This window comes from Miniopterus natalensis, chromosome 9 (assembly GCF_054644295.1).
Source record: "Miniopterus natalensis isolate mMinNat1 chromosome 9, mMinNat1.hap1, whole genome shotgun sequence".
In the NCBI taxonomy this organism is placed as follows: Eukaryota; Metazoa; Chordata; class Mammalia; order Chiroptera; family Miniopteridae; genus Miniopterus; species Miniopterus natalensis.
Window position 1 is genome coordinate 33,954,433 of NC_142089.1, and position 20,673 is coordinate 33,975,105.

The 20,673-nt window shown below is 47.2% G+C and overlaps 1 protein-coding gene across 1 annotated transcript in view; it reads left to right on the forward strand.

Annotated features, from left to right (window-relative positions):
• The window catches only part of C8A (complement C8 alpha chain), a 54,815-nt gene extending 39,008 nt beyond the window's left edge, over positions 1-15,807 (forward strand). The window contains exons 8-11 of the mRNA XM_016204525.2: positions 7,004-7,135; positions 8,299-8,456; positions 12,484-12,706; positions 15,656-15,807. Of these exons, the coding sequence (XP_016060011.2) occupies positions 7,004-7,135; positions 8,299-8,456; positions 12,484-12,706; positions 15,656-15,807 (665 nt within the window). The remainder of the gene's footprint in view (positions 1-7,003; positions 7,136-8,298; positions 8,457-12,483; positions 12,707-15,655) is intronic.
• The last annotated feature ends 4,866 nt before the right edge of the window (positions 15,808-20,673 follow it).

Below are 20,673 nucleotides of genomic sequence, written 5' to 3' on the forward strand. Positions count from 1 at the left end.
GTCTCTGCCTGAGCTGCTTTGTAGAATGAGGTGGTCATGCAGTGAGGGGCTTGGTGAGGCCGTGGCTATTCAGTGCCACGTGGCGAACAGTCCTCTGCAGAGTAACACCAATGGGATGAGATGGACCATGCACTCAGTGTGGGTGTAGCCTACCTGACTTCAAACCTCTACCGCAGACTTTTAGTCATGGAACTTCGGGCAGGTTACCCAACAATAATAGCTAAGGTTTTGTCCACACTTCATTGCCCCAGACACTGTTCTTAGGGACTTATATGTAGAAACTATCATCGCCTCCATCTTACAAATGGAGAAAATGAGGCCCAAAGAGGTTCAGTCACTTACCCCAAGGCATGCTGTGAGTGAATGGCAGAACTGACTCCACTATTAACCCCCATAGTCACTGCCTTTTGCAACCCGTAGGCCTGTAAAATGGGTAAATCCAGCCCCGTAAGATTGTTGCAAGCCTCCAATGAGATAATGCAGATGAAAGTGCTTTATGAAATATCAACTCTTTTTTAAAAAATATATCTTTATTGATTTCAGAGAGAGGAAGGGAGAGGAGAGAGAGAGAGAGAGAGAAACATCAATGATGAGAGAGTTGTCATTGATGGGCTGCCTCCTGCCCATCCCCAACTGGGGATCGAGCCTGCAACCCAGGCATGTGCCCTGACCTGGAATTGAACCTCGATCTCCTGGATCCTAGGTCGATGCTCAACTGCTGAGCCACACCCTGCTGGGCAAAATATCAACTCTTAATCAAGCATGAGCAATAACAAAGATGTGATTTGCACTGTCAACCAGAAGACAGGTGACTCCCAAACATTTTAGAGGTGTTGTCGAGATAGGTTGGACTCAGCCCATCTCTGAGCACTTCTGAAGGCTTGTCACATACCAGGCTCTGTGCTGATCCTTGTAAACCCAAGAGATGACTTTATAAGTTTGCAGAATAATTGGAGGGACAGACAAGAAACTGACAATTATTAGGCTATGCTAACTACTATACTGGAGGGAAGCTTTGGATACCATGGGGAACATGCAGGGATATTGTGGGGACACAGACAGGGTGCTCAGGAATCAGGGAAGGTTTTCAAGAGCTGAGTGGAACAACTCAATGAAAGAGGTGTGGGGACTCTATAGTCAGAGGGAACAGCATATGCAAAGGCACAGAGGTGCTTATACTATTATTTCCAGGTGGTTGGAAATAAACAGAAGCACAGAAGGAGCAGGTAAATTAGCTAACACTTCCCAGCTCATCCAACCACAGACTAGTCATCTTTTCCAGTGTTATGACATGAAATAGACCATATGATTCTTCCTTTCCATTCTGAGGCTGTCTTTGGGCTCAACCAATATAGCAAAGCTGCACAGCAGATAAATCACAGCATCCAGAATGGCATTTGTTTGTTGCAAAGAGATAAATAATGCATTACACCTGCTGTTTTCCACCCGATGCTTTTAATCTGAGGAACGACAGAAACTTGCTGCGTTCTGCCACCTCAGAAGTCAGGCTGCCTGGTTCTGCCTCTGAGCCACATGGATGCAGCATTTCCACACAGGCTTGAGGACAACTCCCGCACCTGCACCACAGCCAGGGCAAGGTGGGGGCAAGCAGTAGACATGGTGACCAGGGACAGTCCTCTGGGCTCCTGGCTGCCAGGTGGGCACAACAGCAGCTCCTCTTGGGACCTGATGAAAGTGGGAAGTGGCCCACTGGTCTCCCAGTGCTCCCTGACTGATCTGCATCTTCTTTTCACTCTCGAGTTTAGATCATATTGGCCTTTCTGAGCAGAATCTCGCTGCTGGGGATGCAAGGCCTTCACATGATCTCCCTATGCTCTCAATGAACTCTTCGCTTTGTCTGGGCCATCCCTACTCATCCTTTCAGGCTTGCCTCTGGTATCTTTCCTCTGATCCCCAAGGAAGGCTTTCCTGACTCTGCAGCCTTCATTCAAAGTCCTCATCACACGGTGCAATAACTGTTTACTTGTCTACTGCTCCACACTTGGCTGTGAGCTCACTGAGAACAAGCACTCCCCTTAGTCTTCTATTTTCCAGATGCCTGGCACGCAGCAAGAATCTTGCGGAATCTTGGCTTTAGAGGAGACCTTAAAAGACCACTGGTCAGTTCTCCAAACCCTTCCACTGTGCCTCTCAAAGGCAAACAGCAGCCTCTGCTTGATACCCTCCAGGAGCGGGGAGCTCACGGCCTTCTGAAACAACTCATGCCTCCTTGGCCTCTGACCGTCATGACAATTGACCTTTATGTTGAGCCTAAACCCATCTCCCTGTAGCTTCTGTGCTTTTGGTCCCTGTTCTTTCCCTTGTGACCACATAAACAAGCCTAATTCCTCTTCTTCAAGACAGCTCTCTCTGGAGACTTGAATCCAGGTGTCCTGGTCTCTCTGAAAGCGAGATCTTTCTCCCCTTGTTCAGGTAAACAGCCCCGTCCCCTCAGACATTCCCAAAAGGGAATGCCTTTGAATTTCTTCATGCTCATCCTTACGCTTTTTCTCCTCCGATCATTGTCTACTTTTATTGATTAACAACATCTTAAATGTACACTGCATTCTTGTTACTGACAGGGACAGTGTTGCACAGGTCTCTAGAACTTACTCATCTTGCATAATTTAAACTGTATGCCTGCTGATTAGCAACCCCTCATTCTCCCTCCCCCCAACCCCTAACAACCACCGTTCTACTCCCATTCCATGAGTGTGAGTATTTTACATACCTCATCTAGGAGGAATTTGTCCTGTGACTGCTTATTTCACTTAGCATGATGCCCTCAAGGTTCCGCCGTGTTGTTGCGTATGGCAGCATTTCCTTCCTTTTTTTTTTTTTAAGGCTGAATAATGTCTAACAAATATCCTTTTTCTTATTTCCCTTTAAAAGTGTGGCTCTCAGCACTGTTCCCAGGCTCTGAGTTTCTCTAACCTGCATTGAGAGAGAGTAAGATTATCCCTTCCTTTATTTCACTGATTATAATTTTCACCTGTCTTCGTTACCCTACTGAGCTGGGTTATCTACAACTAGGGCCTTTTGTCTTGTTCTCCTGCTAAGCAGTGTCCTTTGCTTCCTGAGCTCCTGTACTGGTATTTTGTCCCCAGGGTAGGATGTTACAGCTTTCCCAACCAAATCTCATTTTGCTACCCTTGGTCTGTCTACCCATTCCTCCTTCTGAGGGCTTTTGGGATCCTGAGTCTTTATCTGAGTTATCCTTCTCTCTTCCTAGCCTCTCCTTCTGGGTAAGATACAATAAGCCTGGCTCCTAAGCCCATATCCAAGGCACCGACGAAGGCTTTGGCCGAGGCAGGGCAGAGGCCAGCGCTCTGCAGCAGGCCACCAGAGGTTCTCTGTAGGACCACGGGACTCAACATCTGGTCCCGTCTGTGCTGCATAGGAACCACCTATGATAAATCATCTTTAAAATACAGATTGTTGATGACTCAGAAATACAGAATCAGCATTGAAAGAAGTGGGGCCTGGGAACCTGTATTTTTAATAAGCTCTCAGGTGATCTCAACGTGTAGCCACGCTAGGGAATCATCAACTCCAGAGTTCGCTGAGTTCAAAAGCCACAACCAATGCCAGGTTGATCTGGTCCAAAGCTGACATCTCAGGTGTCCAGCCTGATGAGGCGGGGGCAGAGCTACAGCCAAGCACTGCCTGGTTCTATAAACATAGCCCACCCACGCTGCACACCCACCTGGGCAAGTGCTGCACAGCTGCTCCAGGCTTTTCTCTGCTCCTTCCTCCCTCTGCCTCCTCTGCTCTCAGCTTCCCTCTCTCTGGCTCTGTGTCTTGGATTTTGGAACCATGTTTGAACCCCTGTGCCCCGACCCCAGTTCACCAGGGGTGCTCTGTAGACAGCTCTGGTTTGTTCGCCCCCATGGCTCCCACAGAGACTCCTCTTCTAGCCCTGGTACCATACTGAAACAAGCCACTGCTGGGTATGAATTAGTCTTCATTTAATACGTGGTCCACGCCTGTGGCTGCTCAAGGCTAGGACCTTACTTATTCAGATTCACCTCATCTTCAGATTAGTTTTGTTCTCACGGGGTCTACACTGCCGCGAGCACAATATCCTGGGGTTGGTACATGGTAGGTGCTTCCTAAATTTTCCTGTCTGACAGCTTCTGCCCATGAATTCCTTTCATCCACTTTTGTTTACCACTGTTGAAGCACTTTTAGTCTGATGCAATAACCGGAAGTAGTGAAAATACCACAGGCTTCTAAGCGAGACTGACTTGAGTTTGAATCTCAGTCCCACCACTTTTCAGCTGTACGGCCTCACAGGAGGTAATTAACCTTTACGAACGTAGGGCATCACAACGCAAATGAGAAGTGTGGGCTGGGTGTCTGAGGACACTTTCAGCTCTCACATTGTCTGACTAAGTCACGGACCTGCCCTTTCTCACTGGTTCCCTACTTAGGGCTCCTCGGAAGGTAATTCTTTGCAGTCAAGCCGTGCTTTTCAAATCAAGCTGCAGGAATCTCTTCTCCCAGCAGCACGTGACAGGCTGTCTGCAGTCCTCCTGAGCATAATCACTCCACAGGCATCCCCAGCCCCATTAATCAGCAGTCCTGTCACTTTAATTCAGCAGCACTCCACCACTCACCTAAGTAATTAATCTGGCTTCTGCCCGTGAATTCCTTTCATCCACTTTTGTTTACCACTGTTGAAGCACTTTTTAATCAAAACAATTAAATATGCTAAATCTTCCCCAATTAGTAATGCATTAAAAATCAAAAGTGCTTGAATGGAAATGGTGGAAGCAGCCCTTTGCCTGGTTCTGAGTGCTGGTGCTTGCAACGTCGCTTCTCCCAGGCACTTTCCACTCGGGGTTATTCAGAAACCATCGGGCACAGAGGCACGGAGGTGCACAGGGCTGCGGCTGAAGGGGGCCTCAGAGATAAACCAGTCCAACCAATTCTCTCTGTAAATGGGACACTGAGGCCCTGTGAGATCATGGGCCCTTTCTAAGCTCATAGAGGGTGTCATGATGGGGATTTTGTTTTGTTCTGTTTTGCTTTTTTAAAAAATACAATCTGTATATATTTAAGGTATGCAACATGACAATTTGATATGCAGATATAAAGTTAAATGATGACTAGACGAGCTAATTCACATATTTTCTCACATAGTTACCTTTTTTGTGTGTATGAGCGAGCCCCTGAAGACTACTCCCTTTGCAAATATCCAGAATTCAATACGATGTTGTACCTTGGTCCTCAGGCTGTGCATTGAGTCTCTATACGCCCTCAGCCCACGTGGCTGAGCTGTGTTCCCGGGGACCATGGCTTCCTGCTTCCTGGGGCCACTGTTCTACCCTCTGCTTCTCCATATGTGACCGCGTCAGATTCCACGCATAAGTGAGATCATGCAGTATTTGTCTTTTTGTGTCTGGCCTATTTCACTTAGCATAATGCCCTCCAGGTTCATCCATGTTGCTACGAATGACAGGGTCTCTTTATTTTTTAAGGCTGAATGATATTTAATTTTATATGTGTGTGTGTGTGTGTGTGTGTGTGTATGGTGGGGCAAAAGTAAGTTTACAGTTGTGAGTATACAAAACACATAGGTTATTCTTGTATTATTATCTATTAATTATTGTATTATTTTCCATACAAATGACTGTGAACCTACTTTTGCCTCACCCTGTATATATTCACAATTTTTTTTATCCATTCACCTGCACAACTGAGATTTGAACGCAGGATTTCTGACTTCTAAGACTTTCCCATCAGAAGCCCTTACCAAAGGACTCATAGCCCTGGTTTCCTCCCTCGTTTTCTTCATTCACCCATCACTGTTCTGAAAAAAGTTCCCGAGCTCCTCCTCCGCGGAGATGTTGCTCTACTATGCTGACAGGAGAGTGGGGGAGAAGATAAAAGCCCTTGAACTCGCGGAGTTTGCAGTTTAGTGTGGACGCAGGCAGGTAAAATTTGTTGCTGAACTCTCCCGTGAAAATATTCAATCCAACCCTCAGCTCAATTGAATTATAGCACTAAATGAATTTTCCTTTGTGGTTACCAGAATAATATAATAACATAATAATTATTATACACTTGTAGTTAATTAAAAGCAATGATATTTCAAAAATGTAAACTTCAGTTTATACCTTCAGAAGACTTTTGCTGCAGAAAGAGTCGAGCTCTGCAGCAGTGATCCATGTCTTGCTCCAATCTGCTTTTCTAGCCTTATCTTGCCAGGCCGACCAAGGGATGGAAACCCAGCTCTGTTCATTTACAGGCTGTGGGATCAAGACTAAATGACTTTACTGTTTTGGATATTATGTTCCTCATCTGCAAAATGCAGGTTCCTCAGCGGGACAAATACAGAGATGTAGACAGATACAGAGATTGCAGATGTGGGACGCACAGTTCTCCTGGGGTGAGAAGGCAAGCACACTCCCCTTGGAGAGGTCTCCATCTTCTAACAGCACTCTGGCCTCTCTGGGGAGCAAAGAGAACTTGGGCAAAAAGAATCGTGACAACTCTGATCATTCAGGTTCAAACAAGGCACACTGGGAGATCTGAAGGAAGATGCAAGTATTCTGATCCAAAAATGCTTCCTGGCGTAAATGGCATCTGAATTGGAGCTTGAGTAGACTTTGGAAAGATAGCAAAAGGGAGAGAGAAAGGGGTAACATGTACAAAATTGCAGAGTGACAATGGTCCAGCACTGTGCAAGGCACAGAGGTATGTGGAGATGGGTTAGCATCACTGCCCCAAGGAGGCTCAGGGGAGAATGTACACAGGAAAGGGACCTAGCACTTTGGAGCAGCTAGTACATGCAATACATATTCCTTCTCATTTCAAGAATTATTTGGGCTGGAACCACACCAAAGAGAACACTGAGATTTGGGTAGAGGAGGTGGATTTCAACCCAGATGTCTTAGACTCCAAAACCAAAGCTAGCTTTTACTACTGTGAGCTGGTTGTACCATCATAACAGTCTTTCAGCATCTCAGCATTTTGCTTTTCTGTCTCCCTGCTGCAGGTGTCACCTATGAAGATGTCCAGACATGCTTCGGAGGGTCTTTTGGCCTTTCTTATGCCTTTTCGAGTGGCGTACTGATTGGAGGAGGTTTATCAGGAAAAAACTGTAAAAAATCTGGAGGTGGGAAAAGTGGTAAGTATGTGGTAAAGAGGCTTCCAGAAAGAAAAGCCAGACTTTTCCTTGAACACACAATCAAGGCATGGAAACGATTCCCTGCCTCCCCCTCCCTTTCCCCAGATTGATTCTATTCCAGCCAATGGTCAAACTGCATAGTTGCTAAATACCCCAAGCCAATGACCCTTACTGGCTCCATTTTTGAATCCACCATGGATTGAGATCACCTTAGAAACACTTGACTTTGTATAACACACACTCCTAGATTTCAAACACTAGATAAAGATCTAAGGAAGACCTAGGATGAAAGAAATGTGTAGACAGAACCTGGCAAATCAACAGTTGAGAAAAAGGCCCATCAGGATACAGTCCAGATGGAGGAAAGAATTCCCTGAGAGAGGAGAATTTGGTTACCAAGTCCAAGCTCAAAGAATAATTATTAGAGGAAGATTATACTGGAATATTTTGTGGCATTTCCTGAACAGGTCAATGTGAGTGTTGATGTATTTTCATTCATCATTCATCAAACACATATTGAGCATTTTTTTTCAGGTGAAAGACAAGAGAGAGCGCAGGGATGATGAAAGAGTTCATAGTGCAGTGGATGAGTTAGATACGAAACAGGTTCAAGTTACTCCCATTGCATTAGGCTACTCATGCCTCAGGGCCTTAACTCAAATTGCTACTTCTTTCTGATGCCCTCTCGTCCTCTCTCCATTTCCCTGCAAAGATTCATTTATTTTCCTAGAAAACTCACTTTTCTTCCTGAACAGTCCCCTACCCTACTGTAGATCTGACCGTGTCTTTCTCTGCACCCCTACTGAGCCCCACAGAGACATTCACTGTTTAATTGAACCTCTTTGGCATATAGCAGGCACTGAGTAAGCATTTGACGTGTGAGTGAATAAATGAATGGATTACCACGCATTTCCCACCCTCTCCCTCCCCGGTGCTGGTGGGAGCACTGTCTGCTCTAACCCGGAGGACGGGTCTATTGCTAAGCCTTGCTCCTTCCCTTCTGCTTTGTCCTATTAGCTAACTAGTTAACGGAGTCAGGTAGGAGAATGGACAACAGCTCTAAGGACAGCATAGAAACTTCGTCCCAAACCTCATTAGTGGCGCTTGCGAACCTGTCCTTTGGCTTTTTAGGAGATGAGCTAATGCAGTCACCCTCTTGATAGATAACGAAATTAAGAACATGGCTGTGGAGGACATCGTTGCTCGGGTGCGAGGTGGCAATTCTGGCCGGAGCGCCCACTTGGCTGAGAACTCCAGCATCATTTCGTATCGTTCCTGGGGGAGGTCATTAAAGTATAATCCTGCTGTTATTGATTTTGAGGTAAGTCTTTTCGCAGTTGAAGAAACTCTACGTCCATGAGGAATGAAAGTGAAACAGACCAGATCATTTCATATTTCTTATTAGGAACCCATCAGAGAACAAAATTAAATGTTAACGGCACACTGGACTGGTTGGTTGGTGGCCTCCCCACGCCTGATTCTAGGGAGCTCTCTAGGCCGCAAGAGAACTGAGACCAGAAGCATAACATCTGGCCAGGGCCTAGTTTTATAGTAGTTGTCCCAGAGTTTCTTTAGGATTGGGTGAAATTTAAAAAAAATGCTACTTTGTATTTATACATACAAGACTTAGAAAACACACATCTGTTAAATTGGAGGTGGGCAGACTTTTTCTATAAAGGAACAGATAGTGAGTATTTTAAGCTTTGTGAGCTACATCCCATTTCTGTTACACAGGTATTACTTCCCTTTTTTTTTTTTTTACAATCTTATAAAAATATAAAAGCCATTCTTAGTTCAAAGGCCATATGTGGGTGGAATGTGGTCCTGAGCTGTAATTGTAGTTTGCTGCCCCTGCTCTAAATGGTCTCATCCCTTCACCATGGCTTCAAGGACATGATTCTCCCCATTGAAAAGATCTGGAAACTGAGGCCCCAAGGACTCAAGTGATTTGTTTAAGGTCCCAGAGCTCATATGTAGTAGTACCTGGATCTCAGACCTTTGGACTTCACATCCAGCTTTCATTTCCATCTATCCTAGTATCTTCCTTAGAGCCATGGTTATCAACCACTGGGGGCAATTTTGCTCACACCGGCAAATTTGGCCATGTCTGAAGACATTTTTGACTGTTACAACTAGGGGGTTATTGCTGACATCTAGGGTGTAGATACCAGGGATGCCCCTAAACGTCCCTCAGTGCAAAGGATAGCCTCCACCACAAAGAAATATCTAGCCCTAAATGTCAATAGTGCCAGCATTGAGAAACCCTGCCCAAATCCCTAACCTTACAAAGGGGGCAAAATTGTATTCAAACTACAAATAAGTAATGGTTCTACCAGTTGTCAAACTACTTCTATTCATATGCAAGGGTAATCCATTAAAAAAGTTATATTTGGGGCTTTTAAAGAAAATATTATTGTTTTCCTGCCTACTTTCTCCTGACCCTTGCCAATTTTCTACATATAATTAAAGTTCCTCTTCTTAACATATGTACCAATAGCTAAACCTGAAAGTCTATTATAACACCCTGATGTCTATGAAGAAATAGATAAAATGAATTAATCCCTATTTTAGCTCTTCACTAAGTAAGGGACCATTTTCACACACCTGTGATTCACATGAGGCCTGAAAATTGCTGTCATCAGGCTATTAGTGATTTGGGCAAAAACTGTAAAATTGATATCAGGAGTACTATATAAGCTTTCACAGACAAGAGGTGAATTTTTCGTTTGCCTCGAGCAAAACTTCCAAGGGGAAGACAGAAGGATTTGGAAAAGACAGAATGCCATCTTCTGGGAAAGAGAACTGGGTTTGGGGTGAGACAGATACACTTTGGCTCATGGCTCAGCAACTTTTTGATGTGTAACCTTTGACAAGTTACTTCATTTTCTGAGCCCCATTTTCATGCCCTGTAACATGGGGATAACAGAGTGTTATGTCACAAGGTTAGGGAGAGAGAAGAGGGCACTTAGTAGATGTCAGTTGAAGAAACAGGCTCATAGAGATTAAGTGAGCTGGCCAAGGCTTGTGCCTGGTAAATGGCAGAGCCTAACCTGAGCCATGTCTGACTGACTCTAACACCCACAACCACAACCCATGTGACCCCTTAATGGCTTGGATTCCCTGCATTAAGATGCTGGTGGGTTATAGAGCAAGGAAATGGCACAGCTGGAGCTGTGCTTTACAAAGGGAATGCTCACAGTGGCACGGAGGATGAATCGAAGGAGAGAGAGAGATTGGACAACGGGACCAGTTAGGGGTATTTGCAACCTGAGGGTCAGAGTGGAAACAGTTGCTCACCCACACATCCCAGAGCTTAGCAGTACTTCGTCATGGTAGGCACTTAGGCTGAGTGAATATAGGAATCGTGTGATGTGATGATGTGATGCTGCTGTGTTATATATCACTATGAGTTACGTGTTAGGTTATCTTGTGTTGCTGTATCACACCACTTGCCTTCTCTGAACCCATTTTCTCATCTGTGAAATGGGAACAAGACCATTGCCAGTGTCTTTTCGAGCTCTAACATTCTAAGATTCTTCTCCTCCACCTCTCTTCCCTGCCGTAAGCCCCCACGGGCACCAAGGAGTTCTCTTTTCCTCTCACTGAGGGTTCTGGGAGAGGGAGGTGAGAGATGGGGGGAGGAGTGCTAAGCTCCACTGGAAGGTCAAAGGCAAGTTGCCTGGTAGTCCCAGGCTTTCCCTGGAACTAAGAGTCACCTTAACCAGGGCCACAGGGCAGCCCATGCTGCACTGACTTCCTAACAATGGGGCCACCTTGCTTGAGCTTCCAATAAGTTGTGTCCTTTCCTTGGCTGGAGGCCTGACCACTCCTGACATGAGCAGCCCGATGACCTCAGCCACAGCCCCCAACCACAGGCCAAGGTCTGTTTGCCACAGGGCTCTCTGTACACATTTCCAGGAACCCATTCAAGGCTATGGCAATGCCCTCCATTGACTCAGGTTTTAGAGGAGTGAGGTCGCTCCAGTGTGGCTGTCCTCCCTCTGAATTTCCTGGTGACCCTGGCAAATGATTTCTTTCTGAGGGCCTTGGGTGACTGTCCTGTATAGAGATCTGGAAAAGAGTTTTCATTTTATGATTGCGTGTTGAAATACAGAGCATCAAGTGTGCTAAAGGTAACCATATGTACATAAAACTTGAAAAATATAGGCTTTTTTTTTTTTTTTTACTGTCATCACTTCTAACTAATAAAAATGGTGGTTTTACATTGTGCTTCCCTTTTGCAGTGGCATCTCACATTCATTATTTCTTTAGATTCTCATAAGAAATCTAGGACATAGGCTATAATTTCCATTTTGTGGATGCTGAGGCTCAGGTTGAGAGAAGGGCAGTTAGGAGTTGAGCCACAAAGCTAGGGAGTGAGCAGCATTTATTTAGCTTTTACTATGTGACAGGCTGTCCCCATCCATCGACTTTCACCCTCACAATAAACCTGAGAGGCAGGAATTTGTTCTCACTTTACAGATGAGGAGGGGAGGCTCCGTCTGTAACGTGGCCAAGACCACACAACTGGAAGCAGTAGAGCTGGGGTTTGAAGCCAGGTGTCCTGCCTGCACCTTCCCTGCTCTCTACACCTACGACAGTACTTCCCAACCTGGACGGCAACTTCATCCCCCAGGGGACATTTGGCAATGTCAGGAGACAGTTTTGGTTTGCACAACTAGGCGGTGATACTGGCTTCCAGTGGGTAAAGGCCAGAGAGGCTGCTAAACATCCTATAGTGCACAGGAATTGCAGCAAAGAATCACCCAGCTGGAAATTCCCTAGTGGCAAAGTTGAGAAGCCCTGGGCTGCGGTCATGCCTGGGACGGGTTGCCTCAAACGGAAATGACGCCCACCCTTCCCCGTACACGTAATCAGCAGTGACAGCATAACTGCCTGTCAAGGACTTTGCTAATTCCTACATTGAAGGTTGACAATCAACACACACACTCACACACATCCTTTACACTCTTCCCGGCTTCTACAAGTGCTGGAGATGAGTTGGCACAAATGGCTTTTGGGCTCTCATCTTCCTCTGAGATCTGGGAAAGATCTTTCACATATTTCAGAGTTAAGCAGGTCCACGTTCAGAGTGACTCTTGCACTTACTCGCATGATCCTGAGCTGGTCACTCAGAGTCTCCTGAGCCACCACTTCTTCATCCGTGGGCGGGACGTTTAGTTCCTGCTTCACGGAGGGGCTGCCAGCATCTGGTGCAGTGGGACGATGCTGAGTGCCCGGCTCTGCCTGTCCTGGAGCAGGCCCTCCAGGAACTGGATGGCCAGTTCTTGGGCTCTGGGGACCTGGATGAGCCCAGGGAGGGCCCTCTGTTCCTTTTGCGCCCACAGACAAAGCCTATCTACGAGGTGCTGCGGCACACAAACCTGGGACACATGGACACCAAACGCCAGAACCTGCAGCGGGCCTTGGATCAGTACCTGATGGAATTCGATCCCTGCCGCTGCGGGCCCTGCTTCAACAATGGAGTGCCCATCCTCCAGGGCACCAGCTGCGAGTGCCAGTGTCCCCTGGGTCGTAAGGACCTTGCCTGTGAACAAATGGAGCAAGAGGGTAAGTAAGGCTCACTCAGGTTCAAGCCCGGTCCAGCTCAGAGCGGCCAGTGCAGGGAGGGCTTTGGGGTTGCCAGTCTCTCCGTCCTGTGGTTCTGTGCCCTCTTGCCCATTACCCTGAAAATGCACATGCTGCCCTGGCCTGTATTGCTCAGTAGTTAGAGTGTCGGCCCCGGCACACCAAAGGATCATGGGTTCAATTCATGGTCAAGGGCGTGTACCTGGGTTGCAGGTTCCATCCCAGCCCCAGTCGGGGGTGCATGCAGGAAGCAACCAATCAATGTGTCTCTCTAACATCAATGCTTCTCTCTCTCTCTCTCTCCCCTCCCCACCCCCCACCCTGAAACCCACTGCTGCCAGTTTTCATCTGGGAACCACCTGTAAAAGGGGGATAATATTAGTATGCTCATGACAGGTTGTGCTGAGGATTAAACTAGCTCTAGCTGACAATGTGGCAGGCTCTGCTGTAATAAGTAAGAGGAAGAGAGAGCTCCATTGGTAGAGGATCTGACCTGGGTTGGCACCTTGTCTAAACCTCTCCATGGGGGCTGAAGGGAGTACAAATTAAGGCGCAGCAAGCTGCCTGGCATCCTGCAGGAGGAATCCTGAGAGGGCTGAGCCACAATGGCGAGTGAATTCCAGAGTCTTGTTGTTGTTGTTGTTTGTTTCTTTGTTAACCCTCACCCAAGGATGTTTTTTCCATTGATTTTTAGAGAGAGTGAAAGGGAGGGAAGAAGGGGGAGGAAGAGAGAGAGAAACATTGATATGAGAGAGACACATCGATTGGCTGACTCCAGCAAGCATTGCCATGGGTGCAGGGGATGGAACCTGCACCCCAGGCACATGGCCTTGACCAGGAATCGAACCCATGACCATTCTGTGCATGGGCCAAATGCTCTAACCACTGGGCAACATTGTCCAGGGCAAATTCCAGAGTTTTTATGAAGGTGGTTGCAAAGAATAAAACCCAAGCAGACCAATCACAAGGGTCAAGCCTGGTACAATTTCCTCATGTGAACTGGACAAAGGTGCTGCCTGACAGGTGGGGAAACTGGAAGAAACAGAGAAAACCACTCAGGCCCAATACTGTCCAGCTCCAGGGCCCAAGGATTTCTTGACTTTTCAAGCAGAGTGTGGATGGGACTTCAGCCTCCACTTGCCCATTGGCCAGGCATCTTTCCCAGAGGGACCGAAGGTCAACGAGTAGGAGGAACAACTCACCCTAGTCTGTGCCAGGCACTATTACAACCCTCCATGTGCACTAACTATTTATTCCTCCAAGGATGTTATGAGATAAATACTATTACTAGCCCCATTTTACAGATGAGGAAACTGGAACAGGAGGAAGAAGCGATAACTTGCTCAAAGTCATTAGCCAGGATTAAGACCCAAGTGGTCAGGTGCTAGGACCCACACTCTTAACTGCTGCATTTTATTGATTTACATCCTAAGAGTCAGGACATTTGGGGAATGAGGGCAGAGATTCTAGATGGTTGCATTGACTATGATTTTGGGGAGTGGGGAAGGATGGAATGTCCCAGTTCGCAGTTATCAGCCTGACCTGGCTTAAATGGACAAATGTGAGTCCTGCCTGGATAAGTAAAATTATAGCACATCAAGGAAGGGCCTCAGAACCAGTGACTTACTTGGATCCCTGTCCACACAGCATAGAGACAGGGAGAACAGGGAGTGAGAACTACCTAAACATGCCTCTCAGTGGTCCTATGCTGGGCTCAGAGCTGGTCCATTCTGAGTGATCTGTACACACAGTGGGCATTGGAGGAGGGGGACATGATGCCAAAGATATGGAGGGGGCTGGTGGGGCGCAAAGGCCTGGGTCCCCTCCTCACAGCCCCATTCCTCCTGCACAATTACATTCAATCAGTTGCAGGAAGCTCATGGTGTTCCTTTGACCTTGTTCCAAACAGGGTGTGGACATCAGGTGGCCTTGGGGCTATTAGACTGAACTTTAAACCTGATAGAGATCAATCTGGCAAAAAACCCTAAGGCTGGGGAGTCAGCCATCATGGAGACTCATAGAAGCAGGTCCCTGGGGGTTTTCCCAGCAAACCTTTGTCTGTGGGGACGGAGTCACAGAGGTGGGAGAAATAGCAAGGAAGAACCCTGTTGTGCCTGCCTCACCAGGGAGCATAATTACAGGGCCGGAAGGAACTTGAAGATAATCTAATCCAGTGATAGTCACACTGGGATCTGAGGAAACTTGGGGCCTTAAGGGCTGCCCCAGGGGAGCAGGGCCAACCTGATAGACACCCCAGCTTCAAACAGAAGAGCTCTACTCCCATCTGACTTCCATGTTGGGGTTCGTTTCAGAAAATACCCCACAATAATGAAAAGCATAATGATGGAAAAATCCCACCGGATTAGTCCATCCGTCTCATTTTGCAGAGGTGAAAACTCAGGCTGAGAGAGGAGACGAGCTTGCCCGAAGACACAGAGCCGGGAGGAGGCGGCAGCCCCAGGCTAGGGGGGTTGCATGAGCCGGATTTCCAGAGACGCACAGTCGGTGCGTGTGTCCTGACGCTCTGAGCAGAGAGCCTGTCACCCACCCTGGCCCCCTTGTTAGAGCCTTGGGGGGTCTGATTGACAGCCCTCATTCAGAAGCCCAGCAATGCTTTCCGCAGGGGGGTCCGTGAACCCCAGCTGGGCTCTGCTCCCTGCCCCTCACACCATCCGTCGGCGTGCCTTTCTTCCAGAGGGACATCCTCCCTGCTTTACTCTGCTAGCCACCTTCCATGGAACCACAGACTCCGGTTTCATGAGACGGGCTCCCAGGGGCCCCTGCTCACTCCGTCCAGAGTTTCAGATTAAGTGTGAGGTGGCGAGCTCGGTGGCTACCACGGCATTGCCCCGAGGAGAGGTTGCGGAGCCCTCTGGGCGGCGGCGAGCTGCTGCTTGTGTGCTAACCTTGCCCCCGGAATGATCTGTGCAGGAGCCAAGGCGGCCGGCGGCTGGAGCTGCTGGGGCTCCTGGTCTGCCTGCTCGGCGGGCGCTCGGGAAAGGAGGAGGGAGTGCAACAACCCGCCGCCCAGGAACGGGGGCGCCGCGTGTCCAGGCCGGAGCGTGCAGGCCCAGCCTTGCTGAGGGCCTCCGGGCCCAGGCTGGGGCCACGCGACCGATGTCACCACCTGCATCCACCACTGGATAGTGACTTCTTGCAGCTGAGAGTACGCGCCAATCAACATGGCCTTCTTCTTTGTCCTGCCAGCTCTCAGGCTTAAGACCTGGCTGTGCCATCTAAACGAACTGTTCTCTTCCCCACAAAGCTCAGTCATTCAACAACTAGGGGCTGAGTGTTAACCAGAGTCTCGGTCCTGCTCACAGCACATTGGATCATCCAAAGAAAGGAGACATCTCAACCCATGTCTTAGAAGAACTTCTCAGATGTTGGAGGTTAGGGGTACAAAGCAGGCACAGGCTCTTGAAACAATCAAGGCCAATAAAACCAAGTTTGATGAGAATTATCTTGGTTCTTTGATAATAATATTTGTTCATTCATGGAATGATTAGTAGCTGGTAGGATAAGCAGACAGTGAAATAATGAGAAAAAATTAAAGATTGACTTGAGTTCCTTCCATTTTCCTTCATTTCCCCTCAACATTTTCTTGTATTCCTTCAAGTAATGTCTTGTTTGCTTAAGTTCTTACCACAATATCACATTTCCCCAATTATTTTCTCACACTGTTCTCTTCCTTCATTGCGTTTTTCAGAATTAGTAATTCTGTATTGTCGCCCATATCTCCGGTGACTATTTATGGCCCATCTGCCCATCCTGAGGGCAGAGGTTAGCTATGTTGGGTTCAGCACTGTATCTCCAGAGGCCAGGGCTGTGCCTTGAGCTGGGAGGGACCTAACCAGCGTCTATGGATAAAGTGAGGGACTGAGCTCAAGAAACAGTTCAAAGATGGGGTCCATATTGGTCAGGCTCCCAGAGCAGAGCGTCCGTTGGAGGGGCCAACCAATAATGACCAGTGCACCTTCCCTGCCACACCTGCGGGGCAGCCAACCACCAGCCAAACTCAGTATCCCTCAGCACTCCCGTCAGTCACGCCTCAAAGACAGAATGTGTTGTGTTGTACTGATCTTTCTGTTTACCTATAAGTTTCTCCTATAGATTGTGAGCTCCTTAAAGGTAGAATTTGTATTCCCAGTCAGTACAAGAAACATCTGTTGATATACATATATATCTACCCTATCTTTCCAGAATCCTCAATCATTTTAGGATAATAATAAGACTTACATAGACATGATTCAATTAGAATGGGTTTTAGGGACACAGGAAATTAATTGCTGAGTTAATGCCCAAATATGTGGCACACAAAAAAAGTGCCAAGGGAGGCCAGGTGGGAGAGAGACTGATCCCTTCATGTGTATTTTATATATGGGATGGGGCTTGACCCAGACCTTGAAGGATTTTTTAAGGCAAAGAGGGAAGAGACGTTTAAGAGAGACATTCAGCATGTGACAAAGTTTGAAGGTAAGAAAGGACGTTGGGGGTGTGTGTAGGTGTTGGGAATGGGAGTGGGGAAGATGGTGAATGTAAATAAATAAGTAATATAAAATACTTAAAACAATGTCACATACAAAATTATTGGCATCACCCTTAGTATTATTATTGTTACTATTAATTAAAACTTTTAGTTCAAAAGTTTATTCCTGCACTCTTTAGATCTTCTATCTGAAAGAAGAAAAAAAGAAGACTCCCTTATTGCTTTTCATCCTGTTGTTAATTTGCTTTTTAAGTTAATTTACACTAATAATTAATTTTCATTAATTATTTACTGGGGAGTGGTAGTTACATGCTAGAATGTGGTGGGAGGCCGGACTGGCCAGGATCACCTGTGAGCGAAGACCACCAGCTTAGCGATGCCAATCTATCTGCCATCTGAGCCAGAGAACCGAGGCCAGTGTCTGTCCCTCTGCAGATGCTGCACCCCCTGGCAGTTTTAGAAATGAAAATACAGCCGCAGTTCAGCAACAGCAGCCCTTTCCCTCTTCAGGAATGCCCCGCTCCTCTCTCTCCGAGCAAAAGGTAAAAAGCTCGTCAAACGTATTCTCCCTCAGGTCCTTTCAGGAGATCTATAGTCTAAGGTTTTATAGGTAGTGGGTGTAAAAACATGGTTTAAAGATATAATCTTCAGCTTGACACGGCGTCTTTTGAAAAGTAAATTAATGATAGAATGAAAAGCAATAAGGAGATGCTTTTTTCTATTTTCCCCCTTTGAGATAGAGGAAGATCTAAAGCATTCAGCACTCAATGAATCTCCTCTGAACTACATGCCTTTAGGGTGAGGAAAATGGACAGAGAGAAAGGGTAGGCTTCAAACACCACATTGTAGAAATGAGAGATGGCAGCGGGAAGCCACGGGGCTGTGCGAGGAAGGGGCTGTGTTGCAGCTCAGCAAAGGGCACTTGTTTTCCACGAGGGCCATCCAGGCTCCTACCCCTTCACTGGGGAATGGGTGAGCTCTTGTGCCAGGCCCTGTGCTGGGTGCCAGGGATACAGAAATGAATCAGACATGGCCCTGGCCCTGGAAGAATGCTTGGTCTGGGAGAGGCTGTGAACCATGGTCCCGTAATGACTAGCCCTTGGCACTCTCTCTGACTTTGTTTTTTTCCCTCACTCATGCTCCAACCACTCAAGTCTTTGTGCTGTTCCTCACACACGCCCAGCTCCCTCATGCTTCAGGACCTTTGCACTTGCTGTCCCCTCTGACTAAAATGCTCATCCCCTAAATGAGCTCACCCAAGACTCACTCCCTTGTTTCATTCAAGTCTCTGTCAAATATTACCCCTCCAAATACCTTACCCTCATTTATTTTATGGCACTTATCACTATCTGAGATTATAACTTTGTTTATCTCCCCCATCCCCTGTATCCCTCCCCTTTAATATACAATTTTTTTCATGGCTAGATCCCCAGTACCTAGAATAGTATTTGGTCTTAATAGGGGTTCAATAAATATTTGTTGAATGAATGAACTATTTCCAATTTAGCTCCCTAAATAGGTTATGTCTTCCTTGTTCCCTCCGGGCCTTTGCACATGCTACCCAGGAAGCATCCTTGCCTGCCAGCTCCCACCTTCTCCCATCTCTCACCAAGGGTCTTCAGGGTACAGGTTAAGTGTTCATTCACCCAGAAAGCTAACCCTGACCCCTTCCATTCTCCCACACTGCATCAGGTGCTGCCCCTCACACGGCTCTGTATTCAAGCGTTTTACATACCCCACCACTGTAGCCTACTTGTATGCTCCCCACCCAGGGACTTCCTATAGGGTGGATGGGGACCCATACGTACTTCTGGAGCCCTAGCACCTAGCATAGTGTTTGGAGCTTCCCCTTAAAAGCCTGTTGGCTGCTGTTCTCTCTCTGGTCCCTCTATGCTAGAGCAGCGATTTGCTACCTTTTTCATTGCTTGGCACATATAAACTAATTACTACATCTGCAGCACATCACAAAATATTATATTTTTTGCTGATCTTACAAAAAAAAGTATAATTTTCATTCACTCACACTGGACACCTATTGTGGTATTGACTGTTGTCATTTTTTAATTTGACAATCTAAGGAAAAAGAGATCAGTGCTCCTGACTAAATAGTCAGATATTGCAGATTTTAAAAATTCTTTGAAACAGGCTTCGCATGTAGTGTGCGGGAGTTTGTCAGAGAGAACCCCACGGAAGATGCTTTCCCAGGACTCCTGCGTCCTGTCACCTTCCGGGGCACGGAGGAGAGCCCACGCCACCCTAGAGGCTGCACACATTAAAGAGTGAGCCTGCCTTTCCCGCCTTAGTGAAGGAAAGCCCATCGACGCAAGTTAAAAATTCTGCATTCATGGCCTTGGGATTTCCCTACCAATCCCTGGGAGAGATAAAGGAAAATATGTTTCCCTTCTATGTTAACAGCTTAAAATGTGAGACAAATCTTCCCATCCTAACCTATTTTTAACAAACAGACTTTGCTGTCCAGCTGCCTGACACATGTCTGACGGATCTATTTATCCATTCTATTTCTTTAGAGATAGCAGCTAAGAAGTTTTATCTATTATTTGCCTCCCTCCCCCATTCCCATTTTCCTAACCAAGCCTGTGGAGCAAGCAGTTGATGGATGGATGGTGTTTGGGATAAAAGGCGCCGGAATCAGATAGTTTTCAGGATATGAACAAACTGGCTTATTAACAAGGAGGCCCGTCTGGCAGGAGGTGGTGGGGGATGGAGGAGTGGGCACCAGACAATGGTCAGTGATGGATGAAGGAACACCTGGGGTTGCAAGGTGTAGACGTGAGATAACCGATGGACACAGCCAGGGATAATGGGAGCACCCAGGCTCTGGAGCAGCCTCCTGCACAGAGGTGAATGTCAGGCCAGCCACCTGACTGCCTCTGAAAGCCTCCAAGCATTCCCCACTGCAAACACAACCCCTGTTTCTTCTTTTCTCTCTGTAAAATGCAATCTTATGATGCAAGGCAGGGTGGAAACAAAGGTCGGGGACAGATCTTAGGCACCCTGGAACTGCAAAGCAGCTGCGCATCCACCGCGTGCCAGGCGCTGTGGGGCGACAGCAATCCCTTTGCTTCTGGCTGAGCTTCCCCACTCGAGGGCAGCGGTGCGCGGCCCTCGGGCTCGGGCAGCCCTGCCCCTTTCAAGCTGTGTGGTCTTGGGCGAGTCGCTCAGCGTCTCGGAGGCTCCGGCTCATCACCTGTCAGAGGCAGATAACAAATCCTTGCTCTTGCTCGCATGGGGAAGATTCACGCTGGATGAGGTGTGTGGACGTTCTTTGTCACTGGTAAAGCCCTCTGCAAATATTAGTTATTATGCTGCTACATTTTTCCTTAATAACGCAGAGCTTGGCATAAAATAGCTCTCTATGTCCCTTGTTAATACATCTTCTGGGTGCTGAGCTATTCTATGCCTTCCTTGTTCTCATGTGTTGTAGTGGGTTTCACATTGA